Raw genomic sequence first — 26923 nt, forward strand, 5'->3', positions numbered from 1 at the left:
TTCTGCACATTCTCCTGAAGTTTACAGATACAGACGACAAGCTGCAATACCACCAGTAATAGTGGGAGCAGTACCACTTCAGCCAACAGTTCAAGCCAGAGAAGAAAACACTAACCTTGAAAAGCATTGAGGCATGAAGTCCTCCATCTACGCCAGAGCCAAGAAAGTGTAATGTGCATGAGCACGACATGGAGCACTCACATAAGCCTTTCAGACTGGCAGGGCTTTGTGCCAGTTCCAGTTCCTGAACCTAATTTTAAACCACCTTGCGCGTTAAAAACAAAAAACGTTGGTTCTGAACCTAAATTGTTGGAAGCAAAAGTTGGAACCAAAAAAAGTTGTTTCTTTCTTGGTAACTGTGACATCATCAGAGGGCCTATCACATTCTAAGCTGTGAAGATGAGCAGAAAATGGAGAAAAAGTGGTCTGCTGAGGAGACAAAATGTTTGGTTGTGATCTGGGCATCAATAAAATTCCAGATGAAGCTAGAGAGTAGTACAAGGAGGGGCAAGTTATATGCAAAACTTGCAGAAGAGATAGCAAAAGCTGGGCTCTGAGGGATTCTGAGACTCCAGAACTGAACTAGAGCCAGAATTATATCTATCTGAAAGCATCCACAGTGGTGAAACTAACTAGACTCAGGGGCTGAAGCTTGTTCGGGCATGGCATGGATTTCCTACTTTACATACTGTATATAAGCACTGGTAACATCTAAAAGGTTGTCTCCATTTCTAGGCTTGGAAATGTGTGCTTCAAAAACATTAAATCTGGCATGATCTTTTTCATTGATCCATGGTAGTGCTGGGCAATTAATCAAGTTTCAGTTTCAATAACAATTTCTACTTCCCACAGTCATGACAAAGAGGTAATCAAGATAAATCACTTAATATGCTGTATGCCATGCTGCACTTATTCATCACCTCAAAAACACAGCCCAAGTAATTTTACTATGTGTTGAAATTTTATGTATTTTGATCATTTTGAATATTTTTTTCACTAATTATAATTTCTTGCTTTTTTCAAAGTGTTTAGAATATTCAAGAGTTAAGAACTTTGTGAGTTCTCATGTTTAATAATCATGATTTCAGTATTGATTTGAATAATGGTGATAATGAGTTTTGCTATAATGGAGTAGCCTTATCAATGGTATCAATAAGTACAGATACTATAGCCATATCTTTTTAAACAGGGTCAGGACTGTCTATACTGCACAAATACATTGGCAGGATTTAGAATAGAGGTTGGAACTGGTGAGCTCAACATTTCCACCCTATTTCCTAAATGCTGCCAATGTATTTGTGCTGTATAGACAGTGAGATTTTCTGCAATTTTTTATCAGAAAAACAATAAATTACCCATAATTGGTTGTCGAGAACTTGTGTTTGTTGCAGCTATCAAAAACGCGACAGTATAATGTTTTATAATAATGTAGGCCTATAAATGAAATAAAATGATTGTTTCCCCTCTGAATAAACATTTAAAACTGATTTCTTCATAGGTGATCTTATTTCTTGTCTGTTTCTGTCTTTATTTAAAACAAGTTAATATGTTGATCTAAAGAGTATTGCCTAACCTTATATGTCCTTTGAAAAGTTATCTATCTAAATATATATATAAAGAACTCGATCTTTTGCCCAACCCCAACACAAGCAGAGTTGCAGCTCGTGCACACAGGTGCATTGGATCAAGCACACCAGCTAGTGTAAAGCATGATAATAGAGCATCATTACAGTCTGCTCCATATCTGCATCCCTACAATACTTCTCTTTCTCTTTCACACACATCTGTACGTCCACTGCAGTCCTCCACACTCTCCATCACACACCAAGCTCGGAAGCGCACACACACTCCCAGAGAGACAGGGACGCTGACTCAGATGGAAGTAGTTGGTGCCAGTGCGCCTCCAGCGGTGATGCGGCGGTGCTGCGGCTCCTGCGCCGGGGTTAAAAAGCGGCGGGCGGCGCACCGGGGCCACAGTGTGGGGTGTACTTGAAGAAGAGACACAGAAAAGTTACGAGCGGATCTTTTTTCTGACGTCTGATCTGCTGCAGCATCCTCCGAGAGCATCATCATGGCAAACAAGGCACAGCAGCCTCCTCACCTGCACCTGGCCGAGGTCACCGCGTCTCAGTTCCTCGACATTTGGAAACATTTCGACACCGACGGTAAGGCACTTTCCTGCATCATTATATCAGTCTTGTTAAATGCAGCTGATTGCTGGGATGTTTTCTACAGCTGCAGGGGAAAATGCATTGAAAGTGGTTGGAAAGTATCCTCTTGTAAAGGAGCAAAACCGTTATCACGCTCCAAAAATGAAAGGCAATATGGGCGCAAAAGTTCATTCATTTTATTTATTTTTTTAATAAATCAGGTCAGGAAGAAAATCAAGATGACCAGGAACGAAAATAATGTCATAGGCCAAGTGATCTGTTATTATAAGGCAAGACATCTTTACTCATAGAGCATCATTCATGCGTAAAAGTGCTTGACAAGGTTAAAAAATTATAGATGGGCAACTCTAAGAGAATTAAAAACGTGACACTGAGCAGAAATAACAAACAAATTTGTTAAAATATATGATCAGAAGAAATAAAAGGACTCTGGTAGAACTACCAATAATAGATTTCACTTCCCAAGCTGATTAAAGGAAAAGTTACATTGTAAGTGAATTTCATACCATATTCCTGCACTGCTTTTAACTTTTCTCATCGATTTTACCTGCTGACCACTCCCAGTGTTATCACATGGTGTTCTTGTATTCCAGTGATTAAATCTGATTGATTCAGTTGGATATTAAGTTTGGTTTAGATGCACAGGCTGATCAAGTTTCATCAAATAGCTCAGATTTTTTGCTGAAAAGAGAAAATGTAATGATTTATTGGACTGTTGTAAATGCAAGAACTCTACATGCATGTGAAAGGAGAGTAGATGCACTTTTTTTATTCCTCTGTCAATGACGCTTCTTTATGCAGAAACACACCCTCTGATGGTAAACGAATGACTTTACCGTGATGAAGGAGTAGGATTCAAACAGTGTTATTTTGCAATCAATCCATCACTTCATTAGTGCTTTCAGTGGGCTAAAGTAACCCACTATCACTGACTGGTTGGATGTTGAGTAATTGTCTCTAACTGATGCTCCTTGTATTGATTTCCATTTCCACTCAAAGACCTTTTTTTTTAGCTCCATCAATACTCTGTTAAGTGTTTCTCGTAGTGGGAAAAGCATTGTAAAAATGGACTTGTGTTGTATTAATGTGATGCCTGTCAGCATAAGACTGCATTACTTATTCAAAGAGCCCATCCTCCCTCCCCGCTCTCACAGACACACAGTCTAAGAAATGCACAAAATCAGTCACACACTTCTTCGACATCTCAATCTTGATCTGTGACCTGTCTTTCTCAAATATCCCCATGTGAGGGTTTTTGCGCGTGTTACAGCGGGTTAACAAATCCACGAGCCGTGTCTACGCCATCAGAAAAGCCTCCTAAGTCTAATTATGGAAATGTTCATACTTTCATTTCACTTAAAGGTCTGCAGACTCCTCTGTGGATTAATGACATTCTGTGACCTGATAGAAATGCTGATGAAGACATTTTCAAGAGCACTGGAGAGACTCAAAAGTCCACAGTGGTCAATCTCAAAAGTAGAGCTACTTTTTTTTATTTTCCTTTGCAACTTTGTGACTCACACTGCGGCCGTTTAGTTTCCAGGCTGCAGGCAGTCTGTATTTAAAAGTCCGAGTCATGCTTGTTTAATCAACTGGCTTGAGACATTTAAAATACACCTGCTGACAGGGCTATGTGTTGCACCTATTAAATGTGCACGCACAATTTCCTGGGGATTCATTGTTAGGGCGATCTGTTTTTGACGCCTGTACACATGCTGAAAGCTTCTCCGCAGGGAAATCAAGGTGGCATGTTGAGATGGGTGTGGTGGAGGGGCTCTGCAGCTGAGCTCCTCCATATGAGTTGTCATATCTGTGATTGTTTCCACTCTTTTCATCTGGTTAGAGCGTATTATTACGGCCCCATCACCCAGGTGTTATGCAGTAGAGGTATTTTACATACTGTGATTTGCAACGAGCCACTTTGCAAATCAAATACAACCAACAAGCATCAACAGATCCAGCCAGAGTGCCTGATTTCTCCTCTCATTACTGGGAGTGTCTTCTGGCTCTGCAGAATGAAAAGGAGAGCTAATTTGTTTGCTCAGATTGAGTAAACATCTCTGAGTTGCAGATAAAAATACACAAGAGGCGATGCACCCAGCACTGTTGAAACCACATATTCCCCTGTTGGCCTAGGATCAAGTCTCATCTGGATCGCGCCTTCTCGCAGCTCCAGCGCTTTGTGTCCCTCTCATCCTTCTCTGCTGTCTCTGTCAGGCTTTGTCAATGTTATCACTTCAAAGCAACTGCAGTGTCTTTTGCTAATTATAGCACTGTCAATTATTTTTATTAACCTGGATATGGAAATTCAGACTACGAAGTAATATCCACCTCCTGAATTGAGTCAGCTGTGATCTCAACACAAAATATTTGAATAGGCAGGGTTGCACTCTGGTTTGAAAGGCAAATGCACTGTATATAGGATTTAAATATGCACTTAGGTGGCACAGCGGAGAGTTTTCCTGTGTTGGAGTTGAATTTTAGAACCACAGCTTGGAGAAAAGGAAAACATCTTACCCACATCTCTCGGGACTGTAGTGACGCAGTATCCCAAAGAGCATGCATTTAGACCAAAAGTGGTTATGTGCACCTTTTATCTTGGTGCATGCTTTAAGTGCATGTGCAGGAGAATATGAAAGCAAGCCGGTGGTAGCTCTCATTATGGTATATAAAAGAAGTTATTCGACATTAAAACTAAATGTTCTTGAAGTCAGCCTTATTCTGAATCTGCTGAATGCTGATACAGCGCCAGTGATAAGCAGTATAAGCCTACTTAAGACTGGATATAGGACTGTTAACAGTAAATGGACACTGTGTCATTTGACTGCAGCTATAAAGCAAAGAAAACAGAGTCAATTAAGCATATTGTTATATCCTAAAGGCATTTTGGAGCAGAAAGTCCTTATGGTACAGCTGAATAAGCACAGAACAAACAGATGCTCACTTTTGCACATGTAGTAGGATGTAAAGATTTGTTGTCGCATTGAATGTTTGTCATTGCTCATACATAATGTATTCATAAATCTATTTTGGTTGTCATTTTATGCCATTCTTCTTGCACTTAATCACATCTTAATCTATTGAATTATCAAGCAGGCCATTTCTTTCCAGAGTGCTAAATGTCAATGAGACCCACAGGAGGGAGGCTCGATAGAAGCCAGCCATTTAAGCGTCCCACTTATTGAAACAGCAGAGCTCCTATTCATGAGTTTTGATAACATCACTAAGGAACACATGCATGCCCACACACATGCTCAAAAATTTTCTCCGCGTAGAACAAAGACGCCGAGATGTTAGCTGGATGGGGAGTGAGAGTTCGAAGGAGATGCCAGAGAGAGAGAGTGAGTTTGAGGTGGAGGAGAGAAACTGGATGGCATGATTATCTTTGTTACTGTTTAATGAGCCAGCTCTGCCTTCGAGGGTTTTATTGAAGTAGCTAGTCACATCTTTTGGAACCATCTGTCCAGCCATTCAGTGTGCTTGTTGATAGAATACTGGCAAGGGTTCACACAGTACCTGGGTGAGGCGAGCATACATTTGTCCTCGGAATAGATACTGTCAGGGCAACAGAACACCAGGTGTAGGGATAAAATAAGATAAGAAGGGAGTCAACCTCATTGTCCTCATGCTAAATTTGTCAACAAGGAATGCAAAATGTGATTGAAATCAACTCAAGGAGGGCACAAAAGCAACACTTGGCTGTCGCAGTGACTGGAAGCACAAAGTAAAACGAGGTTAAGACATTCTCTGAGGAGAGCCGACAGCTTCAGTTCATCACAACAAAATATAATTCCTTTGAAAAGTCTAAACTATCATCCTAAATCAAAATATAGAGGTAGAAAGTGTATCATTAACCCGTTACCCTTATGGATTTATCCTATATACCACACTGTCTTCTGAAGGCTGTATTGATCCCTGTTGAACAAAAAAAAGCTGCCTGTGGATCATCACCTTTCATATCCTAGAAGTGCAGGTTTCCATTAATAGCTTCTCCTTGTATACTACCCCGTGAACAGGCAGTCTTTTTGGAGTGATCAGTTTGCATGATGTCAGTCAATAGCCTAATCTATTGAGCCAGAGGGGAAGGAAGAGGGTTACTGGCAAAAGGCTCATGTTCGAATCAATATCAGGGCAAAACTGAGCAATGACTGGATCTGTTTGACACCGTGACACTCTGACCACATCTCTCCTCATGCAAGTCAGCAGTAGCCCTTTAGTCTGCATTATGATAACTAATTATCATGATCTGTCTGTCTTCCAGGTAATGGCTACATCGAGGGGAAGGAGCTGGAGAACTTCTTCAGGGAGTTGGAGATGGCCCGGAGAGGAGCTGGGGTGGTGAGTTCAAGAGCAGAGGAGATGATCTAAAAGACACTGAACACTCAGGTTTGACTTTTACTGAATATAAATGTTTTCTAGGACCCTACAAAACCCACATTCAGAGAAAACATGAAGGAGTTCATGCAGAAGTTCGACAAGAACAAAGATGGAAGGATTGAGATGTCAGAGGTAAGATAATGGAGTGTAATGTTTTGTTATTCGTCAAAATTAGTTAAAAATGCATTTAGCCTCTTCAACTTTGTTTTCTCTTACATTGTGGGAGATTTTCTGTTGAAAAATGATATCATTTTGATAAGGGGCCGGAATTTATTTAAAAAATTAGATTAAATAGCAACATGGCCTGCTGCAATTTTCAAATCTCAGAAAGTGCAATATTTCTTTGACCTGAAATTTGTGTCTAAATACCAGTTTTAACCTTTTTTTGCAGAAGAGATGCTATACATGACATAGGCAATCATTCAAGACCCATTTTTTTTGAATAGTCTATAAAAAATCCTACCTTCATTTTTGTACTGTTTTCTTATTAAATATGGAAATGATAAAACCCCTTCAGTGCAACAATTATATCCAATTTGCAATACTAGTCTAAACCCTCAGAATTAGATATTTTTAAAGAATTTTTCATCACTTGTTTGGGAGTAAAAGAGAGTTAAGGAGTAATCACATATCAAATTGCAATCAACTAGATTATTCTCTAAGACTGTTAAGGCCTGATTTTGATATCCATGCAACAAAGATGAAACCAGAGCAGGTTATTCAGTGAGACATAAATGTAGATACAGTGGAAATTGCTAGTTAAAGTTTAAAACAATGCATTTGTGAAGAGGTAATAAGACATGGGACATTTTTGCAACAATTTTGGGTTCTGAAAGTTAAAAAAAAGCAAAACTTTAAGTTATGCTGCAATATGATTATATTTATAATTTGTGAACTTGACTACATGAACCTTTCTTCTCTGCTATATTTTAAGCTTAACAAACCTTCTGGCTCTAGCTTCATAGGTAACACATATTGAAATTAATCGTGTCTCTCAGCATAAAAAGGGATTTAGTGTGTATGTTTGTCATGGAAAAGCAGAGCTGCTGGTGCAAATTAATTTTATGAATAAAATCCAAAAAGTAGGGTTTCAATGCACACACTTGCCAAAAGACCTTAGTGATTACTATCTAATAAATATGTTATCATTATAGAAGTTAGTTTGTGCAAATCTAATATTGGCTGTGACTGAAACCACATACTGACATACTAACCTGACTGCTGGTATTCCATTTACACCATAGTGAAAATCATTCTCTTGGTCATATTTCTGATTACCTTACAAAACAGTTGGATTAGCCAGATTCCATGTCTGTCAGGTGGATCTTACAAAGCTTCAAACTAGAACATAGTTCCTGGTCCGAGAATGACCAGATTAATTTCACCAGTCAGAAGGAGGTGTGATTTGGTTAAAGCAACTACAGGTTTGTTATCAATGTGCAGTTACGTGCAGCTATAACAGCTTTTTTTAGACAACATTTCTGTTTTAAAAGAAAATCAAAGAACTACACTGAAAACATTTCTCAGTGAAAAAGATGTTTTTTGTGCTCCTTATGTTCCTTGGAAAGATTTTCATGTACCAACTGGCTCCACTGATATTGGCATGACAGCATTATATTGTTTCCTTCTCAGCTACTATGTGACATGATTTGTTGGTCTGATTACACTATGGTTATTTATTTTTTGTTTACCACACTTTTTGGCAGGCTGGCAACCTCTGTCTTCAGACAGAATCGGCTGTAATTCCTTGTGCAGCATTGAGAATAAAAAGTGAGCTCTTGTACTTTAAATTCTGTCCACCCAGAACTACTCACAGATACGTGTTATTGATGGTAAATGGGCTTGAGCTCACATAGTGCTTTATAGTCGTGCTTTTTACACTTCAGGTCACACCTATTCGTTTGATGGCAGAGGCTGCTCTTTAAAGTGACCATCATTATGAACTAATCCCATTCATATGCATGCCCAAGGGCTCCTGGGGGTTGAACACCTGACCTTCACCTGACCTCTGATCACAATCAACCCATGAATTCAGTTTGTGCTGCATGCCAAACTTGACGCCACACATACGGTGAATAATACAAAGGTATGTGGTATCAAACGTCCCCAAAGCAGGTCAAGCCGTTATTTCCCCTAATGTCTTTTTCGTCTCAAGGGGGGCCTGGACCCCAGGTTGGAAACCAACGTGCTAAACTATCACCTACTATTTCTGAGACTAAGCCTGGTCGGTTTTATGTTACGATATTCAACAGAGCTGTTCTTCTTGGATCAATGCCATGAAACAAAGAAGTTGTTTTTTGTGCTTTTAATGTATGAAATGATTTCAGTGAAACGTGCCTCATATCCAAAAATAGCCTCATCAAAGCGTTGAGTTGTCTGCTTCATAGAGGGGGAGAGAAAGTTGTAGAGTGAGAAAGGCTTAGATTATATAAAGCACCAGAGGAAAACAGCACGGGAGAAGTTTCAAACATCTGGTCAATACTCTGATCGATGCATAAATACAGGCTTTATTACAGTACCCCACAAAGTGTCAGTTTGAATACCGTATCTCAATGTGACCATTTTCAAAGTGTAATTTGAAACAAGAGAGAAAGCTGCTGGAGTATCAATAATCCTCTGTGAGGATGGAAAGCTTCAAAAGAAGTCAGACGAAAAAACATCATTTTTAGAAATAATTCTGGAGCACAGCTGGGCCTCAGAGGTTATAGCTCTCTATTATTTATGTCTGAGTTTCCCATTTGAGGCTTTGGAGACAAAAACCTCCCTGGTCTCCACCTCTTCTCTCCAGTCATATCAACACCACCATCTTATGTACTCACCACTCCCATTTTGCTGTCATTTCTCTCTAGCTGGCCCAGATTCTCCCTACCGAAGAGAACTTCCTGCTCTGCTTCAGACAGTATGTCAGCTCCAGTGCTGAGTTTATGGCGGTAAGAGCGTGCTTCTGGATGTGTGTGTGTGAATGGGCTGCTGTATTTATTTCAGTGTGGAGTGTCTTATTTATCTTGACAGACGGCTGTCATTCGGTCAGTCCTTTGCATCACATTTTGCACAAAACCTCCTTGTTCCTTATTATCGCGATGAGTGCAGGCAACTTAGATAACCAGCCATCGCTTAAGAACAGCCAGTGAAGCATAAAAGTCAGTGCTTATTTATGCCAAGCAGCTGTTTTAGCCCTGTTTATGGCTGGAGATTTTTATAATGCGTAAAATGTGGCTGTGTAGTCTGCAAGGAAAATCACAGACTCACTGCATTCTCATTTGTTTGTTCCTGCTGCTGAGATTTACCTGGATCACAAATCCAGACCTCTACAGCAGAGATGTCCAAACTTTTAATTGGCCCACAGCAATTTCTAAAAATAAAAACACTGCCCACATTAGAGCATGAAGACTGTGTTTGACAGTATTGTTCTTATCAGTATTTGCTGCTTTGTTTATTCTGCAAACAAATATGTTGGCAACATTTTTGGATGTGCTTTTGTAAGATGAGAACATCAATGGTAAACACACCGACAACCAAAATAATAACGATGTCTCAATGCCTAATGCCCCAACAAGTTCAGACAGAAGGATCATGGCAGAAAATAGCTGCACAAATCACACTAATTTGCTGCTCTGTCTCAAGATCCGATTCACAAAGCATATCACACTAATCCTCTTCAAGCACCAACACTTCTATAAAGTCTGCCAGCTCTTTGCAGCTTGCTCTTGTTTTTGCTTCTGAATGTGGAGATGAGCGGTCAGCTTGAGGGTTGTTCTCACTCTGACCAGGAGCAGATCCAGTGGTAGCTGGGGCTGACCAGGGCCCCTGTCAAACCTGACTGCCCCCCCAATGGCTGGCTATTAGTCCCATCAGCCATTATTGTAGGCTTTCTTCTTTAAGCATATTCTTAATCTTATTCTTAATCTAAAGAGATGGTTTTACTAACTTTAAGGATATAAAAGTGGCCAGTCATCCCTAGATTTTTCCATGTGTGGCCCATTGTAAAAAAGTTCATAAACACTGACTTTAACACTAGCTGTACAAACTGATATCTGACAAGAGAGGAAAGAAAGAAGAAATTCCCTTTAAAAACACAGCAGTTTGGCTAATCCCTTTAGAAAGTGTTATTTGTCACAGTGTTATGTGAAGTTTGTTATAATGAACCCAAACGGTATTTGCATTTTTGTTGCCCTGTATGCTTATTTTTGTACGCCCTTCCCTTTGGTGGAACATGTTCAGTAATGGGGTTGTGTGAGTCTTTTAGGCTGCCAATGGTCCCTGAGGAATGCATTCAAATAAGGCATATGTTGGTCTTTGTAGAGAAGGAAGTAGTGGATAGCTGTATGTCTGCAGCAAACATGCACATTTTAATACAGACTTAGTGGTAAACAAACATTTTTACTTTATATTTAAAGTCTTTACCTCAGGTTGAAAAATACGTGCAGGTTTCTGCACAACCACGGCCTTAACTTAACATTGCTAGGTCAAGTTATATGAGAAGCTGGATAATAAGCATGAAAATCTGTGGTAATTTTGAATATATTATGTCAGGAACTTGACTGATAGCTCAGCTGAAGATAGTTCGGTCAAGAAATATGTGTGTGACTGACTCTGGATCCCCAGCATCCTTGAGTCAGAGTAGGCGCTTGTGCAAAGTTTGTTTAAAATCCCTCGATGCTTAAGTCTTCGACTGTTGTGTTCACAAGCAAGGGATGAACATGAGGCAAGTTGACCTTTACCTTTGACCTGTGACCACCAAACTCTAATCAGTTCATCCTTGAGTCAGAGCAGACATCTGTGCAAAGTCTGAGAAAATACCTTAAAGTATCCTTGAAATAGTGACAGATGTATATAAGGGCATACATACAGATGGAAAACTGACAAACAGTAATTTCTCCACCATTGCAGAGGCATGACAGAATAAGAATTCTGCTTGGGATACCATAGAACAGCTAAGTTGTATAATGAAGGAACGGAGTGTAAATACATATTTCCATAAAGGGTAAACAAGTTTAGCGTTGCTGTGAGTTATGAATAATGAATGATTTTCTGACTAACAAAAAGCCTTCAGTAGAGCCAGACATGCGCTGAAAGGTACCAGGAAAAGGAAATCATTTATTCCACAAAATATCTCCAGAAGATAAGAAAATGGCAGATTTCATGTTAGATCTGTCACAATGAAAGAATGGAGCCAATTAGAAAGCAATTACATGTGGGGAAGAGCCTGTCCTTGTCTCCTGTGTCATATTGAGAAGGAGTAATGAAATGAGAGGAGGAGGCTGACAGAGAGAGAGGGAGGGGAAGGAGAAGGAGACAAAGGGCAAACGAGACGGAGCAGGAACACCGAGGACGTAAATGAAATGTCGATGGGAAGTTTAGAACCGCAGTTTGAGAACATAAAGCTAGGGAGGAGGATTAATCAGTCTTTGTTGAAGGGTGCAGGGAGGATGAAGTGGGTGTAGAGGTTCTTAAAGGGTTAGAATGAGGAAGCAGAACCTTCTATTTTCAGAGTCATATATAATGGATAACACCACTGTAGCTCCTCTCTGCAGAGCCCAGAGGAGAGGAGGAGGAACAGAGGAAAGGAGAAGGAGAAGGGGGAAGACCATCCATCTTTGATAAGGAGCCCTTCTTTGGACAGGGACAGCTGCTAGATTAAAACATTCATTAAAATGACTTTCTCTCCCTTCCTCATTTCTCTCTGGTTGCCCTTCGCTCTGTGTACGAGTGAAAGGGATTGTATTGAAAACTGTGTGATTACACACTGATGGCCCAGGCTTTTGTGGTCGCCCCCTCTAGAACGATTTCTGCTCAGCACGAGAGAAAAATCAAACTCCTGGCACAGTTAAAACTCAGACTGGGGTTCGATCAGGGAGGATTAATGTAGGGGGGAGAAATGTAAATCACTCAGTGTCTGTGTGCTTTCTGCATCTGTGCTGCTTTCAATCCAACATCTCTTTTGTCTTGTTTATCTCTCAGGCATGGAGGCGGTATGACACAGATCGCAGTGGCTACATTGAAGCAAATGAACTGAAGGTAAGTTGTTCATTCATGATTTTAAACATGTGGCAAACTGATGAATGACAGGGTTTCTATATTTCAAATATTTTGATTACAACTACTACAAATACATTTTATTCATCTGTTTACTTTGTCAAACTTATTTTATTTTTTGTTGTCTTTTGTTCTTTCTTTTTTTCTCCATTCATGTGATCAGTCTCAGAACAGCTATCCTAAACCCCAATAAGCTGAACAAAGTCACTTAAGCGGCAACTCACACCATGGTCTCTTTCTGTTCCTGTGATCATTTTCATCTATTTACATCTATTCAAACTACTGTAATAGACATACTTCTCTTTTAGTTTGTATCCACCCATGTATTTTATTTGAATTGTAAAAGCACAGGCAAAATGTCCTCACTTGTGTGCTCCTGTAGTCATTTTGCTTACAACAATAAAAAGAAAGCTAAGAAAGAGACCAAAATGCTGGAATTCTGTTTGTATTTACTCAATCATACAATACTACTGAGTCTAAATCTGTCTGGAGAATAGGTTACTAAGATTGTACTCAGCATGCAGAAGTAGAGCCAGAAAATCATTAGCATGGTTAGAAAAATAAACATTGTTCTTATTTGATAAAAGAAGAAAAGAAATTTGATAGATGTATATTTTAAAAAGAAAAACACAACAAGTGATTTTTTCAGATTAATTTATAAGAACTCTATTTTTATACTGGGATGCTTTAGAAAATATAGCTTGACTGAGAAATGAATTTAGAGAATATTTAATACCTAGTTGTGATACAAAGTTTATCAATATATAGTAAAATATTTTAATCAAAAATTATTGGATAATATGATTTTCATATTTTCATATCTTTTTCAATATGGAAGCGTTGTAATAATCTATTCTAATTTACATAGAGGGTGTGGGATTAAATGAGCTTAAATGAGCTCTCTGTTGAATTGCAGTCTTTAGCATTTTTTTTAACCTTTTTATAAATGTTTGAATTAAACATTTCCAAAAAAACCCCAGAAAACATTATGACAAGATCCCAGATCAAATCTGTTTTCTGACCTGCTGTCATTGCAAAAAATGTCTTTTGATCTTTCTTCTCATCAGAAAAGCAACTCATTTTTTATAACTATTATTCTTTATTTGTAGAGTAATAATATCATGTATCTCAACAGGTAGGATTTAAACACACTGGCACATGCAGCTGTCTTGATAACTACAGTGGTAACCATGGTAACTAATTCTTGTTGTTGGCTTCATATTTAGCCTAAAGGCTAAGAGAGTGATAGACTGTAGAAAATGTTCACTGATATGGCAACATTTCTGAGGAGTTATTTGGCACCAGTGTTGGGAAATCTTACTTTTAAAAGTAACTCTTTACCTAAAAAGACCTGTTTGTATGATGCTTTAACATATGTCAGACAGACGTGGTGTTCTTTTAGTTGTTACAGTGCTGATTGTAGATCTGAAATAGGCAGATGGAGCTTGGTTTTCCTACAAGTGTGAAAAACCCATCTTACATATGATGGAGGCCAAGACGTAATCCAAAGAAATCACTTTCAGTGGATATTCACAGGAAAATGATGAGTATTTAGTTCAGGTGAGGTTGCCAAGTTGAACGTTTTCTAGATTGCTCATATATTACTCACTTCAGTACATCATGGAAATCAAACTGTACAGCCTAAAGGAACATGCTCCACACAGGTGAATGAACATTTATGGGGTCAGTGATTACATTTCATGTAAAGATAAACTTCTTGTGTTGTTATGGGATCACATCTCTCCCAGCTGCCTACATTCAGATGAAAACTCAGCTGTGGTCTTGTGACAGTGTTTGCAGAATGCAGATGAGATCACAGGTGACTGATGTGAGCAGAGGCCCCAGGCAAAGGCCAATAAGATGCCTTGTTTAGCTGAGGACATACCTGAATCTGAAGATATCCAAATATCCATAGACCGTCTCATCACCTCAGAGAAGAGCATCTTAACCCAACATGTCAACAGGCCAGGTGGAACTAATAAAAATGGGAAAAAAATCATTCATTTTTAATTAATGCAAGCCATTTCACCACATAGTACTCCACCCATTCATGTTTCACAGCCTGCAGGGATCTACCTGCATGATATGAAGACATTTCAGGACTTTTTGCAGAGCTTGGACCTTACTGGTGTGGTCAGGGCTCCTCTTCAGGGACTTTTTGGATAATTAAAATCCATTTTGAGAAAATGTAATTCACTCCTGGCCCTATGTTTGCATTTGAAATACACATCTCGACCATTGGAAGTAATTTTAGACATATTCCTTATACTTAATGTATAATGAGGCCCTGTAGAGCCCTGTGCCTGGTTGTAAAACTGCTGTGGGTCTTGAATAATGACTGTATGCAAACAGAAATTTAATTCTCTGAAGTACCATTTAACCGATAGAAGAATAGATTGAAGATATCAGTTCTTGAGTGTCTTCCTTTAGTTTCTGAGGCTTTTACTGCATCATAATCCTAAGGAAAATGTTCTTTGAATGCCCTGATGGCTGTAGTTTCTTTGCACATTTGGACTCCACATATAAATGACATTCAAAAAACCTCGATAAAATCATCACGGCTGTCAGTTATCAATTGGAGAGTCAGACATTTAATTTTACTGCTCTTCCTATTCAATTTAAATTCTTTATTGTTAAATTGAAAGGAGCAGAAGAAGAAGAAGAGGCAAAGGAAGTATAACCCCGATCTAATCCTTAAACTCTAAACTAACTTTTTTCAGAAATAGCATTTTTTCTTCTGCATGTTCTTTGTTATTTCACTTTTTCTATGTGTGTCTCCATCCTCAGGGCTTTCTGTCAGACCTGCTCCAGAAGGCTAACAGACACTACGATGACCAGAAGCTCCAGGAGTACACACAGACCATAGTAAGATGCCGTCATGTTTATTTAGACATTTAAAATACCCAGATTATTCAAAGAAAGACAATCAGTCTAAAGTTTGTTGTACCCAGAAATTTCCCAATTGATTGAAAGGGTAATATACCACCAACAGTATGTATTTAGAAAAATTAGACTCTGATTCATCAATGGCTTCTTCAGAAACACATGTATACTGTGTTGTGGCTGCAAGCAACACCATAAACACACAACTAGCGACGATACATCCCCTTATATGCTGCAGGTTGTGTGTTTACTGCTCAGATGTGTTTACATCTGCTTCTACCTTTGCCTTGGAGCACTGACCTGGCCTTGTTTTCTCAAGCTTTTCTTTAACATGCTCATATAGATACACTTTCACTCACTTTCTTGCACATTAGAGAAATAGATCATGATCTACAACATCAACAATGGCGCCATGATCATTCAGGCGCAGCTAGTAAGCAATTACTTAACAATGTATGACATTTTTAAGTTCCCTCAGGGAACCAGAAATAAGGATTGACACAAGCCCGGTCATGCTCTGGAATTTTGCATTTTACCAGGGGCATGTGGGAAATAATCTGTAGGAAAAATAACAAAGACCACACTTTAAGGGTACAGTTAGTAAGTGGTGAATGTGGCAAGTAAGTACAGCCTGGAGTACCATCCAGGTAGGGTTGCCACAAGCTACCTGGTGGTGCTATGGATGTCCCAAGGGCCCATAAACCACTGGCGGTCTCCAGGCTTATTACCAGAGTTAAAAAGGGCCGGCCAAAAGAGATGCTGCTGTGGCACACCTAGCATCATGATGAATCCTCAGTGCCCTACTTACCTAAAACTGATGCACAATACCTTATAAAGTATAGCATCATGACATACTAAATTATGACTAAAATGCATGTCTCTGTCAGCTTACCTAAATATAATTAATGCAAATCAGTGAGACAGACATTACACTGACATTACAAAAATGTGGCTACTTGAGATACTGAGGAAAATCAACTGTATGTCAAGTAAAAAGCTGAAGAGGGAGACAGAGAATGGCATGGGGATCACACATGAGTTAACATCACTTCTAATCTGACTTTTTTTTATTATTGAAACAGAAAACAAATGGCTAACCTTGCAAAGCTGACCGGATTCAATGTCAGTCATCAGATGGATCTTTCCTGCAAGAATTTAATTCACAAAGTGGCTCCACTGATAGTGAACAGCAGTTGCCTGTTGAGCTTGCATTATGCAGTGTACTCCTGGGATGGCACACGCCCAGGACGTTATGTTTGTCACGCTGATTGGCCTGTAATGAATGTGACAGTTTGTTTGTTTGTTTTCAAAAGCTCAGTCATTCCCAAACATCAGGTATGGGCTGTTGATCAAATGGATGTGAAATACACTATATTGCCAAAAGTATTCACTCACCTATCCAAATAATTGAAACCAGGTGTTCCAATCAATTCCATGGCCTCAGGTGTATAAAATCAAGCACCTAGGCATGCAGACTGTTTCTACAAACATTTGTGAAAGAATGGGTCACTCTCAGGAGCTCAAGCATGGTACTGTGATAGGAAGCCACCTGTGCAACAAGTCCAGTCGTGAAATTTCCTTGCTCCTAAATATTCCACAGTCAACTGTCAGTGGTATTATACCAAAGTGGAAGCGATTGGGAACGACAGCAACTCAGCCACAAAGTGGTAGGCCAGGTAAAATCACGGAGCGGGGTCAGCAGATGCTGAGGCGCATAGTGCACAGAGGTCGCCAACTTTCTGCAGAATCAATCGCTACAGACCTCCAAACTTCATGTGGCCTTCAGATTAGCTCAAGAACAGTGCGTAGAGAGCTTCATGGAATGGGTTTCCATGGCCGAGCAGCTGCATCCAAGCCATACATCACCAAGTGCAATGCAAGCGTCGGAACCAGAGTGAAGTACACTCTGGTTTCCTTCATGTCTTGAAATCTAAACCATTGAGTTCAATGTTCAACAAGAATATCAGGGTGTTCATTTTTGCATTCAGGCATAACACTGGTTGCTCTTGCACAAATTTAAGCTCAAGGTGCTTTATTGGCATGAATGATAACAAATCCTGTTGCCATAACAGACCTAAACACAAAGAATTCAATAAAATATATTAAAAGTATTAAAATTATGTAATAACGTAATCTTATAAGCATACAGCCATGAAAATATATGTATAGATACCCTATGGGAAAAAAAACAATTATAACAGTGAAATGATAGATAATAATAGAGTTTTTAAACTGTCTAATGTAGTGGCAGTGAATGACAAATTGTGTGGCTTAGTGATTGAATTGTGGCTCTTTAGCTAAACTGTCATTACACACAATAAATAAACAATGCTAAATTGAAAAAAATCACAATGTAGCACATTTTAATGAAAGGATTTCATACCCTGTCCATTTTTATTGACACTGTGAACAACACTTGCCTTATTAAAAATAATTTAAAAATAAATAAAGAATTAATGTATAATCCTTTACCTTTGAGAGCTTTTTTGTTTTATTTTGTCAGAATTCACCTTAAATGACATTGGCTGAAATGGAAAAATCTGTTTTTATGAACAGCCCCTTTAGTGGCCCTCTGCTTAACATCCACAGCTATGAAAAAGTTTTGCATTTGATGTAAAGGTAGAAACTTGGTGGTTGTCCGTTCTGCTTCTCAGTCATGAAATTCATGGTACTGCATCTGCCTTCATCTTGACAGTGTATATCTATAAAAAACTTTCCTTTCAGCCTCTCTCCTCTGTCCCTTCCTATCTCTGTTTTGCTTCCTCTTTGTAGCTCAGGATGTTTGATCTGAATGGAGATGGGAAGTTGGGCCTGTCGGAGATGGCAAGGTAATGTGCAATTTTACTTGCTTCTGTTCACTGGATAAATGTTGGAGCACACTGGCAGCTGATGTGCTTTCGATGGATTTGAATAATTTAACAGCTATTGTGTCCGCTAATGAAGTCCTTTTCTCCCACAGGCTCCTTCCTGTTCAGGAGAATTTCTTACTTAAATTCCAGGTAGGTAGCTAAAGAGAGATTATACAAACAAAATGGCTGCAACTAATGCTCTACTTAATACTTGTGATGTGTTAAACTTCTCTGAGTTTTGTTTCAAACTTCGAAGCCTGGTAATAAAAGTGCAACTGCTGGTTTTGCAGGGTGTCAAGTTGGACGCTGAGCAGTTCAATGACATCTTCACATTCTATGACAAGGTAGGAGACTTTTTTGCTCAAGGTCGGTCTAATTTACAATCAAAATTTTATATTAAAACAAATTATTCTAAGCCACATTTATCTGGCAAGTTTAGCTCTGGGTTGCACCATGCTTACCTGCAAACATAACCAATGACCATAATTTCTAATGAGCTTTACTTACATTTAGAGTGTTGCACCAAGATCAAAAATAGGCTTAAACACTAACTTAAACTTTATACCACGCTTTTCAGTAGGTATAAAGTCCTCTGTAAATATGGTGGCTATAGTGATGGTGTTTGAAGGTAGGATAACTCAAAGAATAAGGAGGAGAAGGGGCAGAGAGTTTTTGGAGCTTTTCGGTGTCAACAGTCTGCTCTCTGTGAATACATCCCTCAGAAATCTACAATGACTTTCTTTGCACTTTCTCCATTCCCAGAATCAGTTTCAGTCATTCAACAATGAAGAAACATTAAATTATTTCAAGTCATTTCAGTCATTTTTGCGCTGGTTCAAAGAATCAGATGAAGCTGAATCTGTGGCTTGAGCAGTGATGTTTAATACACGCTGTTCTCTGTCTGTATTAGTGATTAAATTCTTCTTAAATTAATTCATAATGCCAGATTTAGTGACCTGACCCACATGAATCATAGATATTAGTGAAAACACATACTAAAGATGGAGAAATTCAGAGCATTTAGAAGCTACAATGTTTTCTTTTTTTCTTTAAGATTTATTTTTGTGCCGTATATGACGCGCACCTTAAACCACTTGACCATCTATGCGCCCCAGACTATGCTTTTCTAAACATCCTTGCCAATATTTAGGTTAAGCTTGTCTTTAAATAGATAGCAGGGAGCAGAGAGGGAGAGGTTTTGTGCAAACTGTGCATGTACTTCATAGTACTATTAATTGTTAACCACCAGCAAACAGCACTAAAAGCCAGATGTGCTGATTTGAGATGTTACGGCTCTGACTGGGCTCTATGTCTGCTTTGAAATATATAAGGTCGTCTTTTAACACCACACAGTACTGACCCTAGCTATGTGTGTTGTCTGAGGCCATTTCTTCATACTGTCCAAGCTGAAAACCTCGGTCCTGAAAATGAAGCTAATGCAGAAGTGCAAAAAATTGCAGTATGGCCAGTGTCCACTTGAGGATGGCTGCAAGAAAACTGGACGTCCCGTGCACAAAACATGTTATAAAAGTATTTTTTTTACAATAGAAATAAACTGTTTTACAGCCTGGTTCAAAAAACAAAACGTGTCTCATTAGCTAATGTCTTCATGTCCTCTAACTGGGGCTAATTTTTTTGTACCACAATTGTTTAGATTATATTTAGGAAAACCTCACTGTGCACTGATTGGCGCGTCTCATTTTATTGACTGATAGCTTTACAGGCAGACCCTATTTCCAGATGGCCAGCTTTAGTGCTAGCTTAGCTGACAGGAAATCAAGCTCAGTGGGCAGGCTCTTGTCTTGTGACCCAAAGTTCAGTTGAGACTGATTTTAATATGGAGGCTGCCATGTATGTTATCAAACGGCTGACGTCACATAGACTTTGTGCATTTCCTTCTACAGTCTATGACAATGTCCTGTCATCTATAGATGGTCGCAAGCAGAGGCATAATCACATTATCTTGTTCAAGATTTAACAGATGATGTTCACATATTTTTAAATCTCTAAAAAAAATCACTCAGATAGTCAGGATTATGACTGGAAAATGCTGGTTACTCATTTAGTGACAGAAGACACCAGAAATCACAACCAGAGTCAACAAGGCATCATGGGGGCCAAGAATAAGGCGGATAAAACATGATTTTGTCGATATAAACTGCAGTCCCAATTAGGCACAGTGTTATGTTGGAAACAATATCTTCTCAGCATGCCAAATGCACCATTCTTTCCATCTTGGGTGACATATTTATGTTTGTTAGTAGATAAAGTCATTAGTAGATAAACTGATTTTGGCTGAGGTTTGTGAAATAGAGGCTAAACTCAGCAGAACACAATAAACCACTCTGATATTTTCTTGTATCCAAAGTTAAGTTAGTGCAGAAAAGGGAAGACGTTTTGAGAAAGAGTGTGGTGTGCATAGACATGGTAAAATATAAATAAATTACAACAAAGCTTGAAAAAACAGTCTAGACTCTCGGGTAAAGTCTGGATGACTCAGCATTGCGTGAGTTCCCCCTTCCTTTAAATCATGAATATACAAATTTCTTGTTTTGTATCCAGGGCACTCCCCAACTACCTAGGGAAATGAGTAAGGCTTGGCACACCTGTCCCTTTGTAAACAGCTCAGGATAGATGAGCTGTGGTTCCGTTAATGGCCACATTTTCCACATTAGAAACAGATTGGCAGGGAGTGACTACAGGGAGCAACGTGATTGAAGACAAGGGGGGAACAGAGCAAGGTTACAGAGGAGAGAGATCCCTGCTGGTCATCCTCTGAACTGCCTTACAAGCTTAATGAAATCTTCAGAGGAGGCTGACTTTATGGGATTGGGAAATAAAAGCTAAGCTTGTCATGGCACTGTTAGCTCAGCTAATTCGCTCAATATTTATACAACTCATTTCTAATTAGTTCTTTATTTTCCCTGGAATTCTCACATTATCTTCTCCACTGCACTTTCAAGCTGCTTTAGAAACGGTGATTCAGCATCCACATGACACATTTGTTTTTAAGCATTTGTTGCGTGTTTTGAGTAAGTGAGTGTACACATTTAAAACTTTCAAATATGCAAGAAAATCAACCATGGATTCTGAAATTAGTTGATGCTGGAATAAAAAGGGGCATGTTTCTTTTTCTGTTTGAATTAGAAAGTGATGGCGATTGAAAATGAAAACAGCCATTTTGAAAATGCAGCATCGTGGTTTGCATTTTGATGTGAAAGGTTGGACTTGATCTTACTTGGAGAAAAAAATGCTCCTTGTTCAATCATAGTCGGCACTGTAGTCACATTGTTGTGGGCTCTTGACAGTTTGCCACGACCATTTATGTGTTAAATGAAATTCAACATTTTTGTTATGAGCTCGTCCCCTGAGGTCAAACACAGGCGGCTGCTGTCGCGGGTGCTGAGAGATCTTGAGCATGGCAAAGTGTGGCCGGTCAGCTGAATACTAACATGACTTAAGGTGCTGCAGCCTCAAACTGTGCAAAGCCTTGAAAATGTCTGAAATGTAAGATGGCACGCAGCTTCCAGTGCCTGATGTTGCTCTGCTGTCCCATATCTCTGCAGAGTGCCTTTTCAGCTGTAGGACTAAAAATAGAATAAAACTCAGACTTCATTCTTAAGATCTGAGATAATTTCAACTTTGTGAACATCACACAGCAGCTACCAATGAAAATATGGATAATAGTAAAACTGCCAAGCCACTAAGCTCTGAATTCATCTTGAGATTGAGCCATTAGCAGATTGTAGTTTCGTTGAGGGAAAATTTCCAACAATTTGGACTCATTTTTGACCATCAACTTTTAAACACCATTGTGAGACATACTGTAAGTAATTAGCAGAGTGGCTTTGTATTGACTCTACAGCTTCGACTAAATGGTGAATGTTTTGTCAAACCATCAGTCATGAATGGCCATTTTGCTGGTACATTCATGATGGCCGCCATTAATTATTGAATGAAGTTGTGCAGCAGAGCAGAACAAAAACCAGAAAGCTTAGGGTCTAAACATAGCGGGCACAAAGTGTTTAGAAAGGGAAGCAGGACTTTTAGAACAGAAAATAAAAATGTGGAAGAATCTTCCTGAGCCAATTGTCTAAATGACAGCAGTGTAATTACTGCGTGTTTGTCAGTTTTCTTTCTGTTTCCAGTTGAATAAAATGATCTTTTCTTTCCTAAATTTGTGTTCTAGTGAAGAATGGAGATAACCAAACTTTCTGTTTTGTGTTTCTGTAAACGTTTTTTAGGATGGCAATGGCTACATCGATGAGCACGAGTTGGACGCGCTGCTACGAGACCTTTACCAGAAAAACAAGATGGTAAGATAGGAGCTTGTTTACAAGGTTATGTATTTTTGTACATATCGTGCCCTGGTTACTTACCTAATGGAGCATTTAGGCCACCTTAAGTGAGGCATATTTCTGTCAATAATTCTGCCCCTCTCAGCTTTTTACTTCCTCAGCACGCTGTCAGTAAACAGACCTCAAACGGAAAGAAAAAATACCTAAAAACTTATTTCAAAGAGAAATGTTTGAAGCTATACGCTTGGTTATGGCTCTGGATTTTCTGCTTTAATTAATTGTTAAATGTAAGAAGGAATAATGAAAATCACTGAAAGTTCTGACAATACTTACATATAGTATACACCAGTAGTTTTCAGTTGATGAGTTAAGACCCTAGAGTGGGTCAGAGAGCTGTTTTTAGTGGGTTGTCTGAAAAAAAGATATGGCAGTCTTCAATGGCGGTTTTCACTTTTCACTTCCATTTTTTGCCCAAAGTTGACCTAAGATCAAGTCAAAATCTCACTGCCCACCAAATCCACACAAAATAGCTTCTTTAAAACATTTTATAGTAACTTAAGCTGTTACACAGTGGTCTTGCAATAATGTTTAAATTTCCAGGCCACACCTAGACTTTTAAGGCCTCACCACAGTATTTGAGAACCACTGATCTCTGATGTATGGAAATCCCAAATGGACATATATCATTATATTTTATTTTACCTTCCTTTCCTGTGTTCAGTGATGATTTGCTTTAGTCAAATAACAAACTAACAAGAATACATTTTAAAAATTCAACTGACAGCCATGCCGTGGTAGTGGACATTGTACAGGTTCAAAAATGTCAAAGTAAAAATTGTATTTCTTTTCTATATGACTGAATATATGACTAAAAAAGTTAGTCGACTACCTTTTATCCATGAGGGAGACTAGACTAAGGCTAGCTAAAAACTCTTTGGTGTATAAAAACTTTAGTGAGAAATAAATTTAGTTGCATCGCAGGAATTAAAATGAGACTAAAATGTTGTGACTGTTGGACATTGAAAATCCATGATATTTCTTTACTGTGCCATTAGGGTATATGGATGTATATTTACATCAGTATATTAGCTTGAAGCTAAAATGTGTCTTTTTTGTTAAAGATTTATTTTTGGGCTTTTCATGCCTTTATTCTATAGAGGAGGACATTGGATAGATTTGGAAACAGGAGAGAGAGTGGGGAGAGACACGCGGTGAAGGGCCACAGGCCAGATTCAAAACCGGGCCGCTTGTGTACATGGGTCTCGCCTTAGACCGCTAGGCTATCTGTGCACCCCTCCCTTAGCCCTTATCTTAGCCCTACCCGTTGGTTTTGTGTGTTCATGTCAGGTGAAGGGGTGTCCCAATTCTCTTTTGAATCGAGGACTAGGACTACATAGCCCTTAAAACTAAGATTTTCCAGGACCACACTTGAAACCAAGGGGTATGATGAATTTCCCTCCATGCACTGTGTTCACTTGTGAAATGGCTACAAAGTAGGCGCATAAATGTAAAAATATTTTCAGCATTATGATTATAGAAAACACAACAGTTGTGTTTTCTCATATACTCAATCTGTAGCCACAGGGGGTGGGAGTTCATTGAAATTTTATTATGCACACGTGTAAACAAGGACTGTTAACTGTATAAATAAATGGAGAAGATCAACACGGAGATCCATTGTATGAACGAGATGGTGGAAGTTTTGTGATGCAGCTGTTTATCAGCAATGTGTGATGATGAACAGCAATAACGTGGTTTTTGGGTCATAATATCTTGTTGGGAAGGTGGTGGAATGTCCTGAAGTTAGACCAGTTTAGAACCACTGGCCAACCCAACCATAAACACCTGTGTTTTGCTTCTAGTGATGTCTTTGACAACTGTACTCAGGTGTTATATTGCATCCCTATTTTAATGGCATAATTAGACCCTTTCTCTTGTACCAGGGCTCGATCTACTTCACTGTATTTCTCTCCATTTGCTTCCCCAGTCTGTCAGCCACCACTGTGCATGCAGAACTGCAGTGATGCCATCCTGACGTCTACTCCAAATTAGTTTAAAGGCCCTCAAAGTGTAAAAAATGGTTAAACCTCCCAAAAAAAATCAGATTGAAGTTCAGCCAAAAATCTGTTGTTGATGTTTCAGGGCTTTCTACTAAATCCTCTCCCTGATGAGATTATGGTAAAAAATCCAAAATCCTGTGTAAAAGAGAGTTTTTGTAAAAGTCTTGACTTTCAAGGACGTTATCTATTGAATTATGCATAGCGAACTTCACTGACCTTCTTGTACCTCCCTTTCTGTCTACCAGGAGGTGGACCTGAAGAGCCTGACAGGCTACAAGCAGAGCATCATGAGCCTGTCTGATGGAGGGAAGCTGTACCGTGGCGAGCTTGAAATTGTCCTCTGCAGGGAGCCAATTCTGTGACTTTTCCTCCTCTCTTGTTGTATATCATAATTTTCTCTGCCTGCCCTGCTTTGCCCTCCCGAGACCACACCCACTTCCAGCTGCCTGGCAACATATACCAGGTGCATGAGCCAGACACCCCCCGCCCCGTATCATTTACCCGCCCCCTGTTAAAGTTACAACTCCAGAATGAAAGATAAGTGCACTGTCAGCACGCAACAGCTCTTTGTCCTTAAACCCTTATTTTCTGATATTTGACCCTTCAACCCCCAACATGACCTGTGAGTCCTCTATCTTTTCTTCTTGAAAACTTTTCCCATGTCGTTAACCGTTTCTGACCTCATCCCTGTCTATGCCGCCCATGCTGTGCCTGACTTGTATATCCTAAAAAAAAAAACATTATTCCACAGAAATGACCTTTGAACCTGTTTATAACCCCTGTACCTCTACCCGGCTTCATTGACCCTTTGTTCCCTTGCTCTATCAACTTTGCATTAGATACAATATATAGTCAAGAAACATGCAGAAGACTGTGTTTGAACTGATTAATTTATAGTATGTGATGGAACTGTTACTGATTTTTCCACCTTTAATTGACCTGAAACTCTCCTGTTCCATTTCCAAAAGATCATTTTCATTTTTAAGGTTTGTTTTTGGCTGATTCTGTCAATTGAAAATATTAATAAAATGTCTTAAGATAAAATCTGCTTTGACATTGTATGGACATGATTTTACTGTGGAACATGCCAGTGTTAATGATGACTTTAGAAACAGCAATGCCTTCATGACTTCCTTGTGCCCATAGGTAGCTTTAAGGCAAAGATGGACAATTACATAGGGCCTGGTACACCAAGGCATAGAGAAAGGTGCATCCAATCATGATGTAGTGTTGAACCAGCTAGTTTAAAGAGATAGTTCTCTCCCATCTGAGAGCCAATTCCCATTTGTTTGTTTTTTTGTAGTTGTTATTTGATAGACAGGATAAAGAGGGGATCTTTTCTTCACACTGCTCTACCACAGACATACTACACCTAGGAGAGGTACCTTATGGTATGACTAACGTTGTGTACCAGGGTTGTCATGCAACTCAACCAGGGAGCAGCTTTCAACCAGTCTGCAGGACGGTCCAGGTGGATGCCATATTTAAGAAAATAATAATGAGATTTTCAGCGACTTAAAAAAATCTAAGCTCAATTTGGGTACATACATATTAATCATTTTAAAACACTGCAGATTCAATTTAATGAAGCCAAAATGTTACAAAACAAGGAGCTTTTGTGGAGCTGAAGGAGCCAGCTCTTCATGCAACACTGAGCCATACTACCAAGATCACTAAAAGAGCTAGAATTCCCACCTTTATTAAATATGAATTACACATCAAAGTCATTTCAATAATTTGTCCATGAGCAGCACATTTAGCCCTGCGGCACCCACAAACTCAGTTTCAGAGTGCCTCTTAATGTTGCAAAGTTATGAAAGTTGACTTCTTTGTCTCGTTTCTTTGTGATATTCATAGGATCATTTTCAGATAGGTTTTTGCACTTGATGTTCAAAGAAAAATCACCAAGATGACTACCAAAACTGATATCATAGGTCCTTCCTCTTCTTGATTTTGATTGTTCAATGAGGGAGAAATAACAGTGACAACTGATTGCTGTTTTTAAGGTTGTCCATAACTTTTTCAACAGAGAGTGCTGAGGGTGCATTGAAATGAAGCAGCAATGTTGGCGGCACTTGAGGATACTGAGGATTGAAAACAACTGACTACATTTGTTTTGCATGAAAAACGATGCATAACAGTAGTGGAATCAGGCCCTACGATGGGTGATTAGAGTGCAAATGGGTTGCCCAGAGTGCTTAAAGTAGCTTAAAAAAAGAATCTGATAGTCCAAAAAACATCCCCTGGCC

At 39.1% G+C, this 26923-nt stretch overlaps 1 protein-coding gene across 1 annotated transcript; it reads left to right on the forward strand.

Annotated features, from left to right (window-relative positions):
* The first annotated feature begins 1965 nt into the window (after window positions 1-1965).
* On the forward strand, window positions 1966-25594 carry calb2a (calbindin 2a). Its single transcript, XM_041796094.1, has 11 exons — window positions 1966-2165; window positions 6433-6509; window positions 6591-6680; window positions 9398-9478; window positions 12510-12566; window positions 15372-15449; window positions 18240-18295; window positions 18427-18466; window positions 18607-18660; window positions 22561-22632; window positions 24920-25594. The coding sequence occupies exons 1-11, from the start codon at window positions 2072-2074 to the stop codon at window positions 25034-25036; spliced, it is 816 nt and encodes a 271-aa protein (XP_041652028.1). The 5' UTR covers window positions 1966-2071; the 3' UTR covers window positions 25037-25594.
* Window positions 25595-26923: the final 1329 nt, after the last annotated feature.

Source organism: Cheilinus undulatus, linkage group 9 (assembly GCF_018320785.1).
Source record: "Cheilinus undulatus linkage group 9, ASM1832078v1, whole genome shotgun sequence".
NCBI classification, from domain to species: Eukaryota; Metazoa; Chordata; class Actinopteri; order Labriformes; family Labridae; genus Cheilinus; species Cheilinus undulatus.

Excerpts from the sequence above, each read along its gene's own strand:
- calb2a (XM_041796094.1), top strand. The coding sequence starts at position 2,072 with ATGGCAAACAAGGCACAGCAGCCTCCTCACCTGCACCTGGCCGAGGTC. Across the intron at positions 2,166-6,432 it reads GAAACATTTCGACACCGACG|GTAATGGCTACATCGAGGGG; the intron begins GTAAGGCACTTT and ends TCTGTCTTCCAG. Across the intron at positions 12,567-15,371 it reads TTGAAGCAAATGAACTGAAG|GGCTTTCTGTCAGACCTGCT; the intron begins GTAAGTTGTTCA and ends CTCCATCCTCAG.